A 19,928-nucleotide genomic window follows, 5' to 3' on the forward strand; every position below is an offset into this window, starting at 1 on the left:
ATTGAGTGAAAGGGTTGAAGTATAAAACAGCGGCCCCTGTAGGAATATTTCAGTAGGTTTTTATTAAGAGAAGACGGAAGCCAGGTGATCTTACCATCTTTTAATTAAAACGCAGGTAGTACCAAACTAATCAGACATGACTACTTCAAAACTACAAATGGCCACGGTGATGGAAAGCAAAATCAAACCAAAGGTAACATGGCAGACAGGCGCATGGATGCAACTAAGTAAGGTAGGCTACCCTTTGCGCCCTGTTGCCTATTTGTATGAAATGTCAGCCATAAGTCAGTCAAATCTCAACACACAGACGCGGCACACATATTTTTAGATTCAATGTGACTAACATTTTCTGAGTATATAGTTCAATATCGCTCACATCGTCAATAAACATCCAGAAACCCGCTTAGAAATCAGAAAAAATAAAATAAAAATCGATATTATTGCAGAACCTCGCTGAGCATAATCGCGTTTTTAATTTTTCTTCGGTCTCAAAGAAATTCATTGAGAGTTGTCAGTTAAACCATTGGTACTAAACAAACTGGAACCGCTAATAGCGAATTCGGCCAACTTTGTTTTCAAAAATATAGACAGACTTTGTAGATTAAAAGATGATTAATGATGAGTGGGCTACTTATTAGTGGTAGCGAAAGTCAGTTATTAGTCACCTATGTTTGACTGAAATCTAGCTGCAGCAGGAAGAGAGCTGGACTGTTTGTTTGTTTGTTTGTTTGTTTGTTTGTTTGTTGAAAAAAATATGAATATCAACTTTCGTAATTAACTATTGACTAAAAAATGACCTATGTGATGGGAGCCATAAACCTAAACTGCACCTGCCATGACAGTAAACAGGTGGATTCTAGGAAGTTGGCCACTTAAAATGAGTAAATACTCTATTTCAGGAAAACTTAAGTGTATTCAGAGGAAATTTACGAGACCATTCAACACTTTGCCATGAAGATGTTTCAGATGGTCCTAATAGGGCACATGTCACTCTTCTACTCATTGACCCACACTGGCTCGGTTTGTGTTGCATTACATGCAGGTGTACTGAAGTTGTCAGTAGGTGCTGTGTACACACTAAGAGGCATCTGGATACATTTATGGTCAGTCACCTGTCTGCTGTGTGATCCCTGACTGAGTGTCTTTGGTAAACATGATCTGGTTGTTAAATTTCAAGACATTTTCACCCTCGCTTTGCTTTTGAGTTGGGCTGTACATGGAATATTAAATCTGGTTTACTGTATAGAGAGTACTGAATGCATGCAGTGTTATGTAAACTAAGCCGTCAGACGTTGTGTGTTTATTTTTTGATACATGCATTCATATTTTTAAGGTACATGTAAACTTTTAAATGACACTGGTTTGTTGTGTTTTACTAGGCCTGCAATTAACGATTTTTATACAATATTTTCATTACTGATTAATCTGATGATTACTTTCTTGAACAGTTCATTGTTTTGTGTATGAGATGTCAGAAAATAGCAAAAAATGCTGGAGACATCTTAAAATGTTTTGTTTAGTCCGACCAACAGTCCAAAAACCAAAAGATGTTAAATTTACTATCATATCTCACAAAGATATTTAGTTAAATATCACAGAGAAGTCACAAAACCAACATATATTCACATTTGACAAGCTGGAACAAATATCTTCTAATTTTTGCTCATTTTTTGCTTTGCAAAAATGACTTAATTCATTATCAAAATAGTTGTGAATTAATTGGCTAATTGATTAATCACCTTGTCTTCACAGCTCCAATATTGACCTGTATTCTGATTCAATATGCAATAGGCTACCTGTGTGTGGTTCCAGGCCCAAGTAACAGCACCTCAGGGTTCACAGTCGAGTATTTTTCACAGACAGTTTTAAGTAAAAGGGGAGTTGGAACACCCGTCTGGATTTAGTGGACCCCTGTGGGAAAGCATCAGCAGGTAACTGTGCTAAAATTAATGGTCAGAGGCTTTGAAAGTTGGACCAAAGCTATATTTTAACATTATTTTATTTTTTCCAACACACACAATCTTTGCTGTGTTGCAGAAAAAACAGTCTGGTAAAGGTCTGTTGTCTTGTGTTAGAGGTGTGTGGGAATACGAGGAGCTGTTTTTTTTGTTTGTTTTTTTTTAAGCTTGTCCCCTGTTGTCTCCCAAAGTATTAGGTGCAAACACTTGAATTTTCACACAATCGGACTGTTGTGAATCTTCTCTCAGATAAATTGGAATAAAAAAGTTCTATACTCTGAGGATTAGGACAAAGCTGTAGTGTGGAGTGTGTGGGTCTTATGCATTTTTGTATTCGCTGCAGGGAATTTGAAGTGTATGCACAGTTTTGTGAAGGTGATGCAGGTGACGGCTCTGGTCTGAAAAGAACTGCATCTTTCTCTTTCCCCAAGAGTTTATGCGAAATGTTTTGATAAGACACTCGATAGGATTCAGATTCAATAAGCAGATTGGAGGCCAGATTGAGACTCGACCTCGAACCGCAGCTTTCACTCAGGCACTGGATGTTTGTGCGACTGTACATTGTGTTGTTTCCGTTATCTTGAAAAAAAATCTAACACACACACACACACAGACTTCGGAACCACTTGTTCTTGCTGATATGCCCCAGTTTTCCATATGTTGCAGCTTCAAGTGATTCTGTTGGAAAATAGGTCTCTCAGGGGGCGCAGGTTTGATAAGACATAAATTCCTTAATCCTGACAGGCGGGCAGGTCTAGCTCTACAGATACAGTAAATCAATCAATCTGTCTGAGAAGAAACAGCCTTCTGTATCGACTGAACATACCCCCCCCCCCCTTACACACAGACACTTTCTAGGACACACTACACAGTGATGGCTTGTGATGAAGTCTGTCTTCATCTTATACAGCTATGGACATATTACACTGTTTTAGTTTGTATTAAAAAAAAAAAAAGTGTATTTGACCCACAAGATGAAGTATGTTAGGCATCATTACCAAGCACCGCTTAGAGTCAACAGGAGGCTTGGAGATGGTTCACCTCATGCCATCTTTTCACTGGACCATTAACCAGGCTCACAGGGTGAGTGAGTGAGAGAGCAGCCTCCAGCACCAGAGGCTTTGAGAGACCGGGACGTTTGTATGTATTTTAACCTGGAGAGTCAAGATTCAAGCCTGCCCTCTGAATCGTATTCAATCCATCCCCAAGTTGTGCATGTGATGATAGGTAGGAATTGAAAGCTTTAGAGGAAACCTGGAAGCAGTGGTGAATACAAAGTAGAGTTGGTGCTTTTTTTCTTTTTCCCCCTAAAGGAGAGTCTAAACAAGAGTATAGGAGCCTGAGTGAATCAAGGATAAGACTCTGTAAAGACGAAGGGTGGGAACTGAGGAATGTGGGGGCGTGTGTTTCATCGTTATATCAAGATGATAGTCATTGAGTCAGTCAGGCAGCGAACGGGAAGTCAACAGTTTTTAATATGCTCTTCTGACTCCCCGATGGTTTCCCCTCATAGCATCTTCATCCTTTTTAAGCAGCACGAGATTTCTCCCTCCACTTTGCCAGGGCAGAGAATCAGGGCTTGTTCTCACATTTCAGTCCATTTATCTCCCGCTAGATGCGACTCAGTGATCTTAGCCCTCCATTAGCTTGCACAGAAAAGCATCCAGTGCAAGTAAACAAAAAATTTAGGGATGGCCCATTTCTCCTTCCCCTCTGTTCTCAACCTTGTCTTCCGAATGACTTACGGTATTTTCAAAACAACGCAGCACATACACATTCGCTGTGTCGGAAAAAGCACCGCTCTGGCCTCGTGTTAATAAGCCTGGTTTGCATGTCCTAAAATTTCTGTAGCTGGCACAGTAATGGAGCGGCTCTCTTGTGTGGTTGTCATACAGTTGATATTTCAAGAGATAAATTACACTCGTGTTTCCTCAGGGTTCTCAGGGAGGGGAAATCAAACGGCCACAGTCAGCTGTTGCATAATATCATGTCTTAGCAAGATTTACCACATATCTCAGGGTTCTAAATAAATCACAACTGTCAACTGCATTTTGCCGTTTCTGTAATTAATGCGCCTCAGAGTTAAAATATTCAAGCCCCTTGCTCCCCATCTCTCCTTATATCTCGCAGTGACAAACACGTCGGACGTCGAGGCAAAGAGATTGGGATCATTTCAATCAATTTACTTTGTGTAAAGATGCTTTTCCCATCAGGCTCCTCGGGCGGCGACGTGCAAGATCCCGTACATCATACTGGACATGATCCCATCAATCTGAATGAACGCGGTCATTAACCCGTTTATGACTTCATTTTTGGGGAATTCACATGTCGTCACTTTAAATTATGTATTTCTTCTTCCCACTCTGAAACCGTTAGTTGATTCATCGATTAGTTGAATCACTTTTGAATCACTTGTCAATCAAAAACTCCAAACATTTTTCTTTATTCTATTCTATTTTATTTATTTATTATATATTTATTTTATTTGATATTTTATTTCTTTACTTTCTTTATTAGTTTTTATATCACTGTAAACTGAAGACCTTTGGGTTTTGGACAGCAATCTGTAGAGTCACCTGGGAAATTGTGGTGGGCGGTTTATCACAGCTTTCTGGTGTTTTATAGACTAAACAATCATTGATGGATTGAAAAAATAATCATGAGTTGAATCGGTGATGAAATGGTGTACGTACTGACACAACCTAACTTTCAGTGCAGAATCTAGAAGTGATTAGCTGCCCTCTGTATTGAATTTAAGTACTGAAGAGATCTTTAAATGATCAGAAATCAGAGTGCTCTGAGCAGTTTTGCTTAAGTTCATATTCATATGCTGATTATTTTTACAAGAGAAATGCTTATTCCTGCAGATTTCCCTCAGGAATGTAAAGATGATCATTCTTAGTAAAAGATGGATAAAGAATGACTGCAGAAATTGGTTGTGATTAGTTGTACCTGGCTCCTCAGCAGAGTTTATATCCTGTCCAGTTTAGAAAATGCTGAAAATTGTATGGAATAAATATGTGAGCACAATGACGAGCGTCATAATCGGAGCAAACTAAGTGGTCGCCTAATATGATAATTGTTTTGAAAGCTCTAGCTTTTATGTTCTAAAATTTGGTTTGAATTATTACAGTGTGCACTTCAGCCTGCGCAGCTTTGATAGGTACTTCCCTCTTTGCCAACTGTTTACTCTGACATCTGTGGTCACTTGTTATGGTGAGCTATTCAAAAATGGAGGGAAACACTGCTCAGCCACTGTAAGGCTCAGCTGAGGTGCTGCAGCTTAAAAAACTCTGAAGAAAGCCCGCATTCAGGCTGTGCGGATCTGAGTGAGTGGAGGCGTCTTTCTATTGTGAAGTATAACACAGACTGGTAGCAGGATTGCTCTTTGTCTCAAATGTATAGTGTGACAGCTGGCAACTAAAGACTCTGTTCATCAAGACGTTTTTCTGTAGTGATGATGGAGGCGTATGGAGGCCTGAAGATTCACTCTGTCAAAATTGTGCACATGCTTTAGTTGCAGCTGCGTTAGAAGTTTTGATTCCAGTAAATTTCTGACTCTTGAGAAAAATATAGAATCGTTTGTAACGTGCATATGATATGACGATAATGATCCTTGCATTAATGATATCGCGTAAGTCAATGAATGGAAAATTAATCAACAGCTGTTAATCATTAATTTCAGTCATTTTTCAATCAAAAACAAACATCAATCATCCCCAGGTTTATGTCTCTCTAGGGCGAACATTTGCTACTTATCATTGTAAACTGAATGTCTGTGGCTTTTGGACTGTTGAGTGGGCAAAACAAAACATCTCAAAACATCCCATTCTTCTAACATTTTATACACAAGACCATTAATGTAATCATCAAGGACATAAACAGCAATCGCATTAATCATCAATTAAACATCCATTGCAGCTCTAAATTATTCACTATTTATAACTGATGTAACTGTAGATGCTGGTTGCAGATTGGCACGGGAATTATTACGCTATAAACTTTATAATGCTGCATAGAACAAAATTGCTTGTAAAACTAAACACAATGTTTTCTATTAGAACAGTGGCAGAGTGGTTCAGCTTAGTTTAGTGTATTGCACAAACTGCATTGCAGTTGTTTCTCGCTCAAAATTTAAGGTATTACTACCAGACCACTTACTAATGTGAACAAAGAGCAACATTGCAAGTTTGGTCCATCTTATTGATGCATCTTTTCTAAAGCCCACCTCCTCTGAGCTCTCCAGTCCTTGTATGCAGCATCATCCTGCTCTCGCCATTCATTTTCCTCAGGGTGGCTTCCTTCTACCTTCCTATTGATCTGCTGTGCACCAACATGCTGGAGTGTCAATTAGAGAGCCCCTCCTGCCCATCTGTGAGAGGAGAGCTGCAGCATCTCTGAAAGTTTCCCTGGCTGGCTTCACCACCCAGCAGCTGCTCAGGTCAGAGGATAAAGACGGGAATAATTTGCTGAAAATACATATACATAGGTGTATCCTTGTTTGTATTTATAATGCTCCTTTTCCAGTACTGATTGGACTGTAAAACGCTTGGGCTAGAGCCGTGGAAATTTCTAATTTGAAGCAATAAAAAAAATATGAGGTGGAGTTCAAAGATGGAGTGGCTGGTCTGCACAACGCAAACGTTTTTTAAATTTTTTATTTTTCAGATGAAGCACAAGTCAGGCGGGTAGAGGAGTGGAAGGGGCATATGCTTCCCAGTGCAAACGGATCCTGTTTGTAGCATTGTAACTCGAAGCAACCCGAGTCTCCAGTTCTGTCGTTCGCATATCTTATATCACATCTCCCCCGATGACTTTGCTATTTATGTTCTGTTAAAACACAAACTGTCTCTAGACCTCCTTCAAATATCAACAGACTGCTGCAACACTTCCTAAATATCAAAATTGTCTGCACACTTGAAAACAAATCTTGGTGACAGATGTGTAGGCGAGCCGAGAACCGGGTACAATGTAAAACAACACCCACACTGTGTTTTCATGTGCACAGTCAAAATCACAGTTTTATTTGATAATATTTCAGTCAAGAACTCTCATTAACTTGAATCTTATATAATAACCCGACATCTTTTAATGGGCCGAAAATAAACACAGAAAATATTTTTGAATTGGTTAAAATGCGTTATTGTAAACAGACAAGTTTTGCTGGTATCGTTGTAGTATAGTTGAGGTGTCTCTGTAGATTCGGCTGCTGCTGTAGCCAATGTAACAACACACTTATTTGCCTGAAGGTTATTGTATGGCCTTTTCAAATGAATGCATAGTCTATTCTGAAATTCGCTCTCTTTTGCACCTGAGGAGAGTCTGTTCTCCTGATATGAATCTCCTCTAATTCCTGCAGCTGTCTTTGACATTTTGCAGTTGGGAAGCACTGCTGTTGTCTTTCTCAAGTCTCTTTTTGTACATGTCTATTGAGGTATGCCATCAGGGGCTGATTTGTAAACACACACACATTTGGTCTTCTCATTTGGAGCCAATGTGACTTGTTTTCTTTTTGTTCATTGCAGTGATTCAAAGGCAAACCAAAGCTGAGGTAGATTTAGAAAAAAATGAAATGAAAAGTGTTAAATGAGCCACAGCATTGAATCTGCGTTACAAGCAGCATATTACAGCCGAGTTCTAGAAATAAGCCGTACACTGGGAACATTGATAACATGTAACCTGATTTCACTGAATATGCTAATACTGCACGTTTCGATTGGGTTACTACATCACTATATGTCGTGTTGCATAAAACTCTTGAGAGGTGGTCTGCACCAACCCCAGTGCTTGATTAAAGTGGGATTCACAGGTTTCAACAGAGTGATGGTGGTTTCTGAAATGATTTATTCAAAGGGTACAGGCAGCCCACCCTGAATGCACTGAGATCTTCCAGATTACAGAATGAATTACCCAGATCGTGGCCAAAGAGGAAACACTATAAGATACTCATCTGGAACAAGGCAAAACAAGCTGATTAACATGATAATGCTTGATGTAATCTTGTGAAGTGTAAGATCCTTTTCTTTCAATTGCACGCAAGATACTCCTTCAGATTGGCTGGCTGCTCTTTTCAGTCTGATGGAGACATGAGCTGTCTCCCCACCAGCTCCTCTTTGCACAAACATGAAGTTTGATGACATCTGTCTTGAAATCCGCAGTGTTGTAGGACAGTTTTGTATTTGAATTCTTCAGTGTTTAGAGCTGTGTGTTCTTTTTGCCTATCTATACCACAGTGTTTTGGCAGCAGCAGCAGCTCTCTCTGCCTCTGCCTCAGTGTTTGCTTTGATTTTTTTTAGATATGCTGGTGCTTGGGTTTGTATGTGGTTACAGGAGCTAAGGTTGAGTTGGCTGGTTCTCCTGTTGTCATCAGCTGTGCAGCAGTGAAAGTGGACCTGCAGTGAATCAACTCTGAAAAATTACTTCTCACTCAGTAGGAGATAGTTGGGTGTATTCAAAGGACCTTGTCACTTCCAATATGGTCTCAATGAATCTCAGCCATTGCCGATCCAAGGCTTCAACCCACTCCTCTGGAAAACCAATGTCTACAGCCCTATTCTGTGACTGTGTGTCGCTAGATTGTTCCTTCAGAGCCTATTACAGCTCCAGGAATGAACAGGGTGTAGATATATACATATACAAGATGGCTTGTAGTGGCAAATTTGTGTGTCTGTCTCGCAGGTGTGTGTGTGTGTGTGTGTGTGTGTGTGTGTCTGTCTCTGTGTCTGTGTGTGTGTGTCAGAGGAAGGAAAAGAAGACAAAGGTGGGAATGATAATGTGTAGATGTGCATCACAGTATGGAGCTAAGAATCTCAGAATCCAGCTTTAAATCTGCGTTGTGTACCTAGCGAGCTTGTTTACAACATTTAAATCTGCACAAAATCTGCATCTAATAACCCTCACAGCGGTGAAACAATAAACTCAAACCACATCAAAACAGATTTAGCTAGGCACAACTTGTATCACAGAGCTGAGAATAAGGTTTTAGACTTAAGGTTATCGTTGTATTGGAGCTCTGCTTCTATACGTGCTCAGGATGTGTAAAATAAGACAATAAAAATATTATTCTTCTAATCCCTTTGTGGCAGGCGGCAGTGATCTGGACGATGTTTGAACAATCAAGAGTCCACTTGCTTAATGCAGTGATTTCTTAAGGTGGATATTTTTCTTCTTGCCTACTTTGGATATAAAAGCTGCTTTCCATCTGTAATAGCATTATTACCATTTTGTTCTCATTTCTCAGGCCCTACCCGCGTTGGTTTGTTGTACTTCCCTACCCTGGCGGGCACAGACTAAGACATGCCTTAGAGACTCAAAGACCCACATATGAATTCTATTATAATATATATAATTGATTTTGCCTCTAGTAAGAAGAAATACCTCGGTAATGTTGGAGCGGTCCACTTTGCCCAAAGAGATATTACCTTTATCCTATAGCTTATTCAGTCCTTTTGAACTCGCCTTTAAACCCTAAATGTCTCTAATGATTTGACAGGCCTTGAAGAAATATTTAATGTGGCAGCAACGGTGATACATTTTCTGGAAAATAATAATTTCATAGCCACACGGAACAGCAACCTAGTGAGACCCACAGTGCCAACAACAGCACAGTCTTGTTACTGGGACCATAAAAAAGTTTTTCAATTTGTCTGTTTCATGTAAAATCAATATAAGAAATAGGACGTGGAACATTCGAAAAAATGTCAAAGTATTGTGATAGAGGCCGAGTGGGTGCACCGACTAGGTGGAAAGGTGAGAATGAAGCACGTGGGATGTGACTCTCAGCCCAATCAACCTTGAGAGTCCATGGCAACCTTTTGTATTCAAAGGTAGACGTAGGAAGACTGTATAAGAGAGAGAAATGAGTTTGGAAGCAGAACTGTCTCTTCATTCCGCATAACGCTGCAGTAAAAAGGTTAAGCAAAAAAAGAAAGAGCTATTGAAATGCTCATACCAATACAAATCCATTTGCTTTTTTTCTGTTTTCTCTGTCCACTGTCTCACTACTCTTCTCTTTTTCATCTTGTAGGAATTCGCTGTGAAGCCTGTGGACCTAAGCAGGCCTGAGGGCTCTGACATATACCAAATCCCTGCCCAGGGGAACAGGGGAGATTAAAAACTTCTGATTGAGGTGGAGAGGAAAGAGACACAGAGAGAGGGAGGGGGAGACGGAGAGAAAAAGCTTATCGTTCACCTTTGTTCTTCCTAATGCCCCAAGTGAAGGATCTCCATAGGCAAAGGCTGTGAATAACAGCAGACACAAGAGCAGCTGCCCACCACTGTGGTCAGATGATGGAGTGAGGGAGTGTAAGAGGAGAAGAGAACAGAATTACACCCTGTGAAAGAGCCAAGCTCATATTCTACATTAATTGAATGCCGGGGAGAGAGGAGAGACATGAGCGAAAGCCTTTTCTGTGCCAACTGCTTCAAGAGGTTTTGCAATTAACCCTCTGGCCATCATAAAATAATACCTGGCTTCTGTTGTTTTTCGATTGCTGGGTTCGGTTGCACGGTGCGGATGTGCGCTCAGGCTGTGGTCATGTTTCAACCCCTGGTGTGTAGACCGGATCGGACCGGCTGTCAGCGAAACAGCCTGTTCCTGCCGCTGCTGCTGCTGCTTCTCTACAGCTCCCTCAAGGCCGCTCAGGCTGCCAAGCCCAAAGGGCCAGGACACACACATTTGAACTCCATCCGCATAGACGGGGATATCTCCTTAGGTGGGCTCTTCCCGGTACACGCCAGGGGCCACGATGGCAAGCCGTGTGGGGAGCTGAAGAAGGAGAAGGGCATACACAGACTGGAGGCCATGCTCTTTGCCCTTGACCGCATCAATAATGACAATAATCTGCTGCCTAACATCACACTGGGAGCGCGTATCCTGGACACCTGTTCCAGGGACACTCACGCCTTGGAGCAGTCGCTCACCTTCGTGCAGGCTCTGATCGAGAAGGACGGGTCAGACGTCAAGTGCCTGGGTGGGGGAGCGCCCATCATCACCAAGCCTGAGAGGGTGGTGGGCGTCATTGGCGCCTCCTCCAGCTCCGTCTCTATCATGGTGGCGAACATACTGCGCCTGTTTAAGGTAAGACATCTGCACCATATCTCTAACAGGAGCTGTGCTTGCTGGGGAATACTGTATGAAAGTGAAAACTAGGATTTTTGTGATTTTGCTTTATTGATCCTCCTTATATATTTGTTTGAATAATTGATAACGCGACTGATAAACAGCATGAGCTGCTGAACAGTGCGGGGGAACAATACATGTAAGATGTGTGCTGCCACACTATGGACACTTTCATAACTTTAGAGAGGAGATCCCTTGGTAAATCTCATCACTCTGACTATTGCCCTGGAGGGGTTGGTTGCTAAGCAGTGAGAGGTATTGCCTGTCACAATACAGAAGTGATTAATAGGGCACTACTTTATTTCATTTTTACCCCACAGCCTTTCTTCCAATCAGTTTGCTGTTTACATCTTCTTATACTATGGAAAAAATATGTTCCGTTCATGGACATTTGATGAATTATTAACCACATATTTTATTTTCTATCCAGCCAGCTATGGCAAGCCTAATAGCTCTTTCTACATTACTGGAGGCTTGATTGCTATATTTAAGGCTCAGCTCGCTGCAAAATAATACACCTTTCTTTGACTTTAGGAGGAATTACTTTTTATTAAGTGCTGTCGTGTGCCTGAGATTGTTTCACAGACAATTACACAGTTTAGCACGGATGTAACTCCCATCACTTTCAGTGGGACTGGCAAGGTAGTGGCTTATTTAAATTCTGTCTTAATTAGAATGAGGGATTCTTCAGCAGATAACACTCAGACTTCAAAACCAACTTCAAAATGTATTTCAGATCCTCTGTGTTAAAAAGCTGACTATAATCCTGACTCCAAAGTTTTCCTTCACCTTGATCTCGCATGAAAATTCTTGTCTAATTCAGGCAATATTCCCTTGTCTCTTGCTTCAAAGCACTGCGAGGTCAGATCGTGGCTGGGTCACAAAACTATCCCTGCAGCCGAGTCAGTTTCCTCAGCAGGCCAGGTGTTTACTGTCATGGAATCGGGTTTTAACCTTATTGACTACTCTCTGGATTCTGATAGGGCTGCCCCCCTAAACGTTAGTGATTCAAATCCTTAGCTGAGGAGCCGCAGATTTGAAGCTCTTCTTGTCAAAGCATCTGCCGTAACAGTGCAGCCGTCTAAAAAAGACCTCAAAATTCTAGAGACATTAACGTAATGGAAATAGAGAAGCGTGATGATACAGCTGAAACGCTTGTTTGATTACTCAATCAAAATTAAAATAATCGTAAATTCTAAACATCCCATGGTTACATCTTCTCTGTCTTATGTTGAAAATAAACTCAAAAACATGTTTGCACAAAACCAAGATGTCTTGGAAATTGAGATGGACATTTTCACAATTTTTTGACATTTTATGGACCGATAAATTGATCGAGAAAATAATTGGCTCATTGAACAGTAATGAAAATAATCCTTGGTTGTGGCCACAGGTGGTGGAAACTGAAGGCAGAGCGGCGCCATGCGTGCCCTGTTTTTTCGCCCTCGTTTGTGCTCGCCCTCTCTCTGATGCCAAGTGCTAGACTACCACTGAACCAGACCAGACCGAACTGTGGCACCACTTCCTCTACCTACTCTACAACACGCTCAGCACGCTCCACAGTGCGGTTAGATATTATTACCGAGCCATGATTAGGACGCCCTTTTTGTTTCACAGCGCAAATCTGGTGTGATGTGAGTGAAACCAGTAGAATGTGAGTCTTGAGGTAAAACGTGAGACTTCACATGTAGGCTGTTAAACTGTAGGACTTTAGTGTGGGGTGGCTGCTCTGTAGGTGTGCTGCACTGTAGCATAAATGGGTGGATGCCATGACTACCATAGCATTAGTCACAATTTTAGGTGAGGTATATTGATTGTTGAATATTAGATAACAAAAAGCAGCAAACATCTCACTAAAATAATAGAATAAAAGAATGAAATATCAGCTAAAATTGGTGAGTTGATTATGAAAACTCAGCTGTAAGAGCAACCCCAGGTGAGGTGTGAGGTGAGGTGTTGCTTAGTTTAACTAATGCACAAAAAAGCATAGAAAACTAACACTCCAGTACAGCAGCCTGCAGCCTGTGTATGATTTGATAATCTTCATGGTGATTGAGAGAGAGAGAGAGAGAGAGAGAGAGAGAGAGAGAGAGAGAGTTGGATATATATGCAGCTTGTCGAGTGAACCCAGTGTGACAGAGGACACACCTACGCACACACGCACACACACACACACACACACACACACACACACACACACACATACACATACACACACACACACACACACAGGCTAAAGTTTTGTGCATCATACATATGTTCTAATGTATGTATGTGAGTCTTTTCTTTAGCTTGTGCATGTGTCTATACCTGGGTGTGCGCTGCATATACCTGTGTGTTGATAAAAACATCGCTGAGAATGCAAAGCCGTGTGTGTATGATCTCTCTGTTCCTTCCTGTCTCCCGCGCATAAAATATGCGTATATGCGCGCTCACACAGGTAAGAGACGGTGTGGGCCACAGTAATGAGCATCTCCAGTAGCGCGTTCTTGATCCCACCCTCACATGGAAGCCTCAAATCCTTCGTCATTAGCACAGTGCTCACTCTCTCTTCATTAATGCACGTAAGTGGTGTCCTTGCATATTTAATTTGGATTTCTCTGATCTCTTTTTCTCTTTATCCTCAGTGTGTACAGTATATTAGCATCCCCCTTTTCTACCTTCTTTCCTTTTTTTTTTTTTTTTTTTAACATTCAGACATCTGGAGGTTAAGACAGCAGCTCCAGTCAGATGGCAGGGTGAGCAGATCAACAAAGTGAGATTTTGTCAGTTCATTCTCATTTACTATCACTTTGGCTTCTGAGTCACACTATTGAAAATCAAACACTTTGCAAGGCAGGTCACCAATCAATCAACATCCACTCTAATTGAATAACAGTCATTACAACAATCAAAAAAGAGAGTAAGCTCTTGACATGATGTAAAGCAGTCTGGTCAGTTATATAGATTAAACAGTAAACCTTTAATGGAGAGTGGTGTGTGGTCATTTAGACAGGGTCTTGAGTTATAGCTTCCCAGGGATCCACTGGTCAGCCAGATGCCAGCTGGTTCCCCTGGTCCTGATGGAGCTGCTGATGGCCCCGGAAGGTTTTAACTTTATGTCCGTCTCATAACACGCCCTGCGCCAGCAAGACATTTGCTGCATGATCTAGCATGCAGAGAGAAGAGGGACAACCATGTCTACTTGCACTGCGGCGAGACATAAATGTTTGCTTTAAATGGAGGCGATGCATGCGCACGAGTACCAACTCAGCATACTGATGAAGACAGGCAGACTCTTAGGCGTGTAGACATGCGCATTACTGTATGCTTGTACAGCCACACACACAAACACAGTATCCACAACTGCACCACTCAGACACATAACATGTATATAAACACTTGGCACAAGCATACACAAAAGCAATCGAGCACATTTGCACGAAAAGCCACTTTAAACCCAGCGGCAGCAGCAGCAGCGGCAGCGGCGGCAGCCACCCTGGTGTAGTTAGCAGGTTTAAAGAAAGTGTTTCCTCAGCACTCAGCTGCATACAGATGTGGTCCGGAGCAGCTTGATGAATATTTTACTCCAACCTTATGTAACAGTAACACAGGGACCAGGAGCTTCAGCTCAAGAACATTTTAGTGTGGTTCACTGTGAAATGGGAGCTGCTGTGACAAGCAGTTGGGGAAAAGATAATTCATGATCACAGACGAGCTATGTCAGATGATTACATTATTCATTTGCGGAGCAGATGCGCTCATAAAGTTGACACACATCACCTACAACACAGTTTCTACTACCAGGTCTATCCCTCTCAATTACGCGTGTTTATCTCTGCAGTGGGTCCTGACAGGGATTTCCTTTTCACCTCAGCTGTAGCAAAAGTTTGGCTCCTGTTCAGGGAAAAGTTATGTTATAAATTTCATTTTTATTTCATTCCGTGTTGCACATGAGTAGTACGATGGAGAGCCAGCGACCCAGGAATAAGAAGCTCACAGCGTTCTGGCCTTTTAATGCTCGCTGGAAAGCATTTTGCTGGCTCCTTGTTCTGACATTACTGCTGGCTGGACAAACCATCTCACATTCACTGAAGTGGCCAGTATTAGTAGTAAAGGGACCACGAAGAGAAAAAAAACATCCATTTAGAGGAGGAAAAGTAGAAAATGATTTTTCATGCAAGAGCACGCCGGCCCTCCAGCATCCCACTCATTCTGACATTTTCCCGTAGACTTAAGTTCATGCTCTTGCTTCTACGTTTCACACTGGAGGCACAGAAGCTGACCTACTGAGTTATTGTTTATGCACCTGCACATTGTGTGGGGAATCTTATCAACCATCTTGTAACCACAAATCGCCTACCTGGGATTTTTATAAAAGTCTCAGAAGCAAATAAAAACAAATCATTAATACCTACTTGATCATTTCCCAACCTTTGATCCAGGCTTGTGCTGTTATGACGTTTCTCTTGCATGGCACTGCTGAAATGAATCTTAGGCAGTTTAATTGGTCTGAACGCTCAAACTGTCCGCAGAAAAGTAAAGCGAATAATATATAGTGCCGGATAAACCCCATAGATATGAATTGCTGACATCTCTGAGCCTTTTTTTTTTTTTTTTTCTCATGAATTCCTGTGGGATTTTTGTACATGATAACATTGCTGGTTAAAGCTGGTAAATAATGAACGTGAAAGTGAATAATACGTTTTTAGGCAGATTAGAATTGACGTCTGTACTATATTTCTATCTAAAACAATGAATTGAGACATGTCACATTAAAGAAGCGATTCATGGTGTAATTTTTTTATTTTGCAAACATAAATTTGCACATTTTGCATATAAAAAGGACATATTTCAAACACCCTTTTATAAAAAGAAATCAAATTCAGAGTCTGAAGTTGCTAATGTTTGCTTTTACAGCTATATTTGCTATTCCTGTGACTCATTTCTGAGTGCGTAAGTGTGTTTTTGGGACATGACAGCTTGTAAAGTAAAAGCTATCAGTGTCGATCTCGTCTAAAGCATATGCATATAGCAGAAATGCAGCCACACAGCAAACTGTGAGGAGGATGGCAGATTTCATTAGCAGTTGACAGCCTCTTTCATGATTCCTTGAATGAGCGAGCTGATCCATTCTGCAGCTGTTTTGTGGTCAGAGCTCTGCCACATCCCTCTCTCCCAGAGGTGCTCACCATCTGCTTTGTTGCAACCTCTTTTAGCAAGTTAATGGTTATTTCCCCCCAGTTGATCCTCTACTCCTGTAAACATTTTAGCTTCAGACCAGTTTGGTAAAAATCAGTCCATGTTAGATTGGTTTGATCAGTCACCGTACCACAACACTTCAGACATTTCTTCTTCTCTCTTCGGCGACAGAAAATGTAATCTATCAAATCTATAAAATTTAATTGTTCTGTTTTTTTTTTTTTTGTATTAATTTAGATTTTGGCCAGAGTTAGATCAGAGCTAAAAAAAAAAAAGAGACTCGTGAATGTGACTATGAACTGTTTTCTATTTCTGGTCATGTTTTCTTTGTATGTATGAGGGGATTTTCAGTTTGACAGTCCTTGAAATCTAGCATGAGTAGTTTTATTTTATAGAGCGTTTACTCATTTTCTTTACACTGAGTTTCATCACTGCTTGACTGAAAATTAGTTACCCTGTTTATTGTGTTTCATCACTGCGGTTTGCCCACACTTTTTAAAAAAGACTGGAGCGACCTGATAAATAGCAGAGGCGGTAATATGCTTTCTTTTATGGCAGTCAATCCTCCAGTACATTTCTTTTAATTTTAACCCCCGTTATGGCCCTCATATGGTGAGTTCTTAAAACAAGGGGAGGAAAAAACTGGTTTATGTCAAGAAATTTCATGCTTCATCTCATCTTGTTCTGATGGTTTTATATGCCTATAAACCTTCCAGTGACACAGTAGAATGACGGCCCCGTGTCACAATTGATTTAGCTGCTCATTTGGGGGAATGACAGCTAAATCAAGATAAACTAGTATCAGCCCATCGAGGCATCTCGCTACAACCAAACCCACTCATTCAGTGAGCCAGTGACGATACGATTTTCCACACTGACTGCGTCATCGTGGAGCCATGAAAGTTTGTTTTCTTCCTCGCCGTTGATTCGCTTCATTTTCATGCAACAAGGTGACGGGTTTAAACTTGAGTCTGAAATGCTGTGAAATCAATAAGTTATATACTATATAGTTCGTGCAGTTTTGTGCTGCTGCTGCAGATATACGTTACAGTGACAAGTTTCAGTACAAGCACACTTCCATTGAGGAAATTTATTAGAAAGGCGAGTGGACTGTATCATTATTACATCAAAAAGGGAAGCAGCAGCACAAATGGAAAGATTGTACAGGGCATTGTTACTTTGTAATTTTAAAATGAGAGCCATTTTGGCTGGAGTAGTGCAAGTCATTGTGGGAGCTGCAGATAATAATCCTGCTCGGTTCAGGGAGGTGATATTTTTCCATTTTCTGTATTTTCCTATGCCATGGTTCCCCACCCCACCCTCCTCTGCCCTCTCTGTCCTCCAACTACTCCATTAACAAAATGCTGACTGTTTGATTGTTCAGCTACTAAGCCAACATTTTCTTTCTCGCTTTTTCTGATATTTAACATTCAGTTTTGATATAGTTGTGCCTCACTTTTTGATTTTGATCACTCAGAAATTATTACACGCTCTGCAACTGGTTGTTCTTCTGACCAGGGGCTTCAGCATCATCCATGTCATTTCATTCTGCTCATGCACACGCTGCCAGCACCTACAGTGCAAGGCTCTGTCTCTCTCAACATATGAGAGGAGCATTTTGTGAAAAGTGTTTTTTTTTGTTGTTGTTTTTTTTCCCTGATGCGACCAAATCCTAAATCAGACTCCCACCCACCCAAAATTTCAGCTTTTAACATAATGATGATAGCTCTGCTGCTGAGCCATTTTTCTGGAGGTCTTGCTGTATGAAGGCAGTGGGTAGTTCAATAGCATTTATTGGCATTGGCTGTTGATTCATGTCCATGTTTAAATCAGTCGAAGCAATGTCTTCTTGCGACCCTTGTCACCAACCAGTTATGACCAGATCACAACTGGACTATAACCAGTTCATAGTCCAGGAGCCAGATGCATGAAACTCAGTAGATTCACATCTAAAACTGTGTGTATGCACAAAGACAGAAATCTGCACACACATCCTTTTGCTCAGATTTATGAAGCTGCATTGTGCATATGGTTGTGTTTTATAAATCCCAGCCATTTCCACTCGCATTTTGACATAAGTGGATGTAGGAAATGCCTTAAACATCTTGTATGCATATTGATATATTACGTCAGCCCGCTCCACCACTTGTTAGACCTGTCACTGAGAAGAGTGGCAAAGAGAGAAAGTACAGTTTCAATGAAGTAGCTGTCATTACGCAAGACTGTGGCTAATCATAGGGCCAGTGCCAGTAATTCATCACATGTATGTGTGAGCCGTTATCCCAGGGATATGTCAACCATCATCATCGTTAAGTGTCAGAAAGATGATCAATAATGAATTTACAGGGCTTGAAACAAACTTTACAGTGTGCTTCACAATGCAGGATAAAATGAAAAGATCATTAATACAGGAAAGTTATGGCTCAAATACAAATAGAAAGATGGATAGAAAAATCAATGACTCAGTGATCATATAAGATTAAGTTTATAAGTGCGCCTTTGACATTTGACATAACTCTGTGTAGACTGCCAATTTCACTGATTATGTTATTTATTTTTGCAAACGTACATCGTTTTTACTCGAAGGTTCCCGTTTCTTATGTTGCATTTTATGTCCAGCTCATCATTCCACCTGCACCTATCCTCTTGAGCAGTAATTAAAACGATCCTGTAAGGAAAGGTTAGAAGAAAGTCTGAAAAGAGAAATTGTTATTTTGGGGCTCCTCAAATTCATCTTGTGACTGCTTGTCAGCGTGCCGACCGCCTGGTTGAGAACCACTGTTTCAGATTGCTCGGTCTCTTTCCTGCCCTGCGCTTCAGGTTCATTTAGATTGTCAGTGCAAACAACAGCCTGTCACAGAAACTTAACTCCAAACAGTGCAACATTGATTTGCGGTGCACTTGTTTGCTAAGTGATATCAAGTCTTACTGAAGAGGCTACTTGTAGCTTATGGATCTGATGTCATACAATGTACAACTCCAACAACGGTTTCTTTAGAGGCAGCAAATCTCCCCTGGAAGGATGGACATATTTTAGTCCTGTTCACCAGTGAAGACCAAACACCTTTTGATAAATATGAGCATAAAGTTAAGCTATTTGTAAGTTTTGTAATTGCTACATAGCTAACGTTAGCATTAACAACTGTTTACTTACAGTCTAGAAGAAATGTTGCGAGTTCAGAAAGCTTCATTCCTCTACTCAGCAACAGCTGTCTCCAGCAGCGTAAAGCAATGCCAATATTTACTCTCGTGTCTCACTCCTTTTCTTCGATGAAGTTAGCGAGCTAACCAGCTAGCCCCCGCCCGTCTCGTCACTTTGGGATCCAATCTGCCCTGAAGATGTGGCGCTGCTCAGAGAGCGTATTATAACCTCTTGTCTTAGAACATAAAAATGGCTGAAGTGTTTTCAAGATACAATCACCCCCATTTGCTCGTGGCAAGAAACCTCTTTCTGTGGCAGAGAAAACTAAAAACATAAAGCCCCTTTAAATCAGAAATGAATTTGATTATGTGCCACCACACAAACACTGCACCACCACATAAAAACATGATGTTATAGTTTACGAATGTTGAGTACAATCCTCATTCAAAAAAAATAAAAATTTTTAATTCAGGTTTTAAAAAGTAACATGCCAGCTACTTTGCTTTGACGTAATGAATGAACTGAT

The 19,928-nt window shown here is 40.9% G+C and overlaps 1 protein-coding gene across 3 annotated transcripts in view; it reads left to right on the top strand.

The window, feature by feature from the left end:
- Positions 1-19,928, top strand: part of LOC130186287 (metabotropic glutamate receptor 4-like) — a 178,837-nt gene that overhangs the window by 19,814 nt on the left and 139,095 nt on the right. For 2 of the 3 annotated variants that reach the window (XM_056403282.1, XM_056403263.1), the window contains exon 2: positions 9,985-11,037. In XM_056403282.1, coding sequence (XP_056259257.1) covers positions 10,474-11,037 — 564 coding nt within the window. In that variant the 5' untranslated portion in view covers positions 9,985-10,473. Of the gene's footprint in view, positions 1-127; positions 233-9,984; positions 11,038-19,928 lie in introns of those variants that run through there. The other variant, XM_056403272.1, reaches the window with a different exon arrangement.

The sequence above is a fragment of the Seriola aureovittata genome, chromosome 2, assembly GCF_021018895.1.
Source record: "Seriola aureovittata isolate HTS-2021-v1 ecotype China chromosome 2, ASM2101889v1, whole genome shotgun sequence".
Lineage (NCBI taxonomy): Eukaryota > Metazoa > Chordata > Actinopteri > Carangiformes > Carangidae > Seriola > Seriola aureovittata.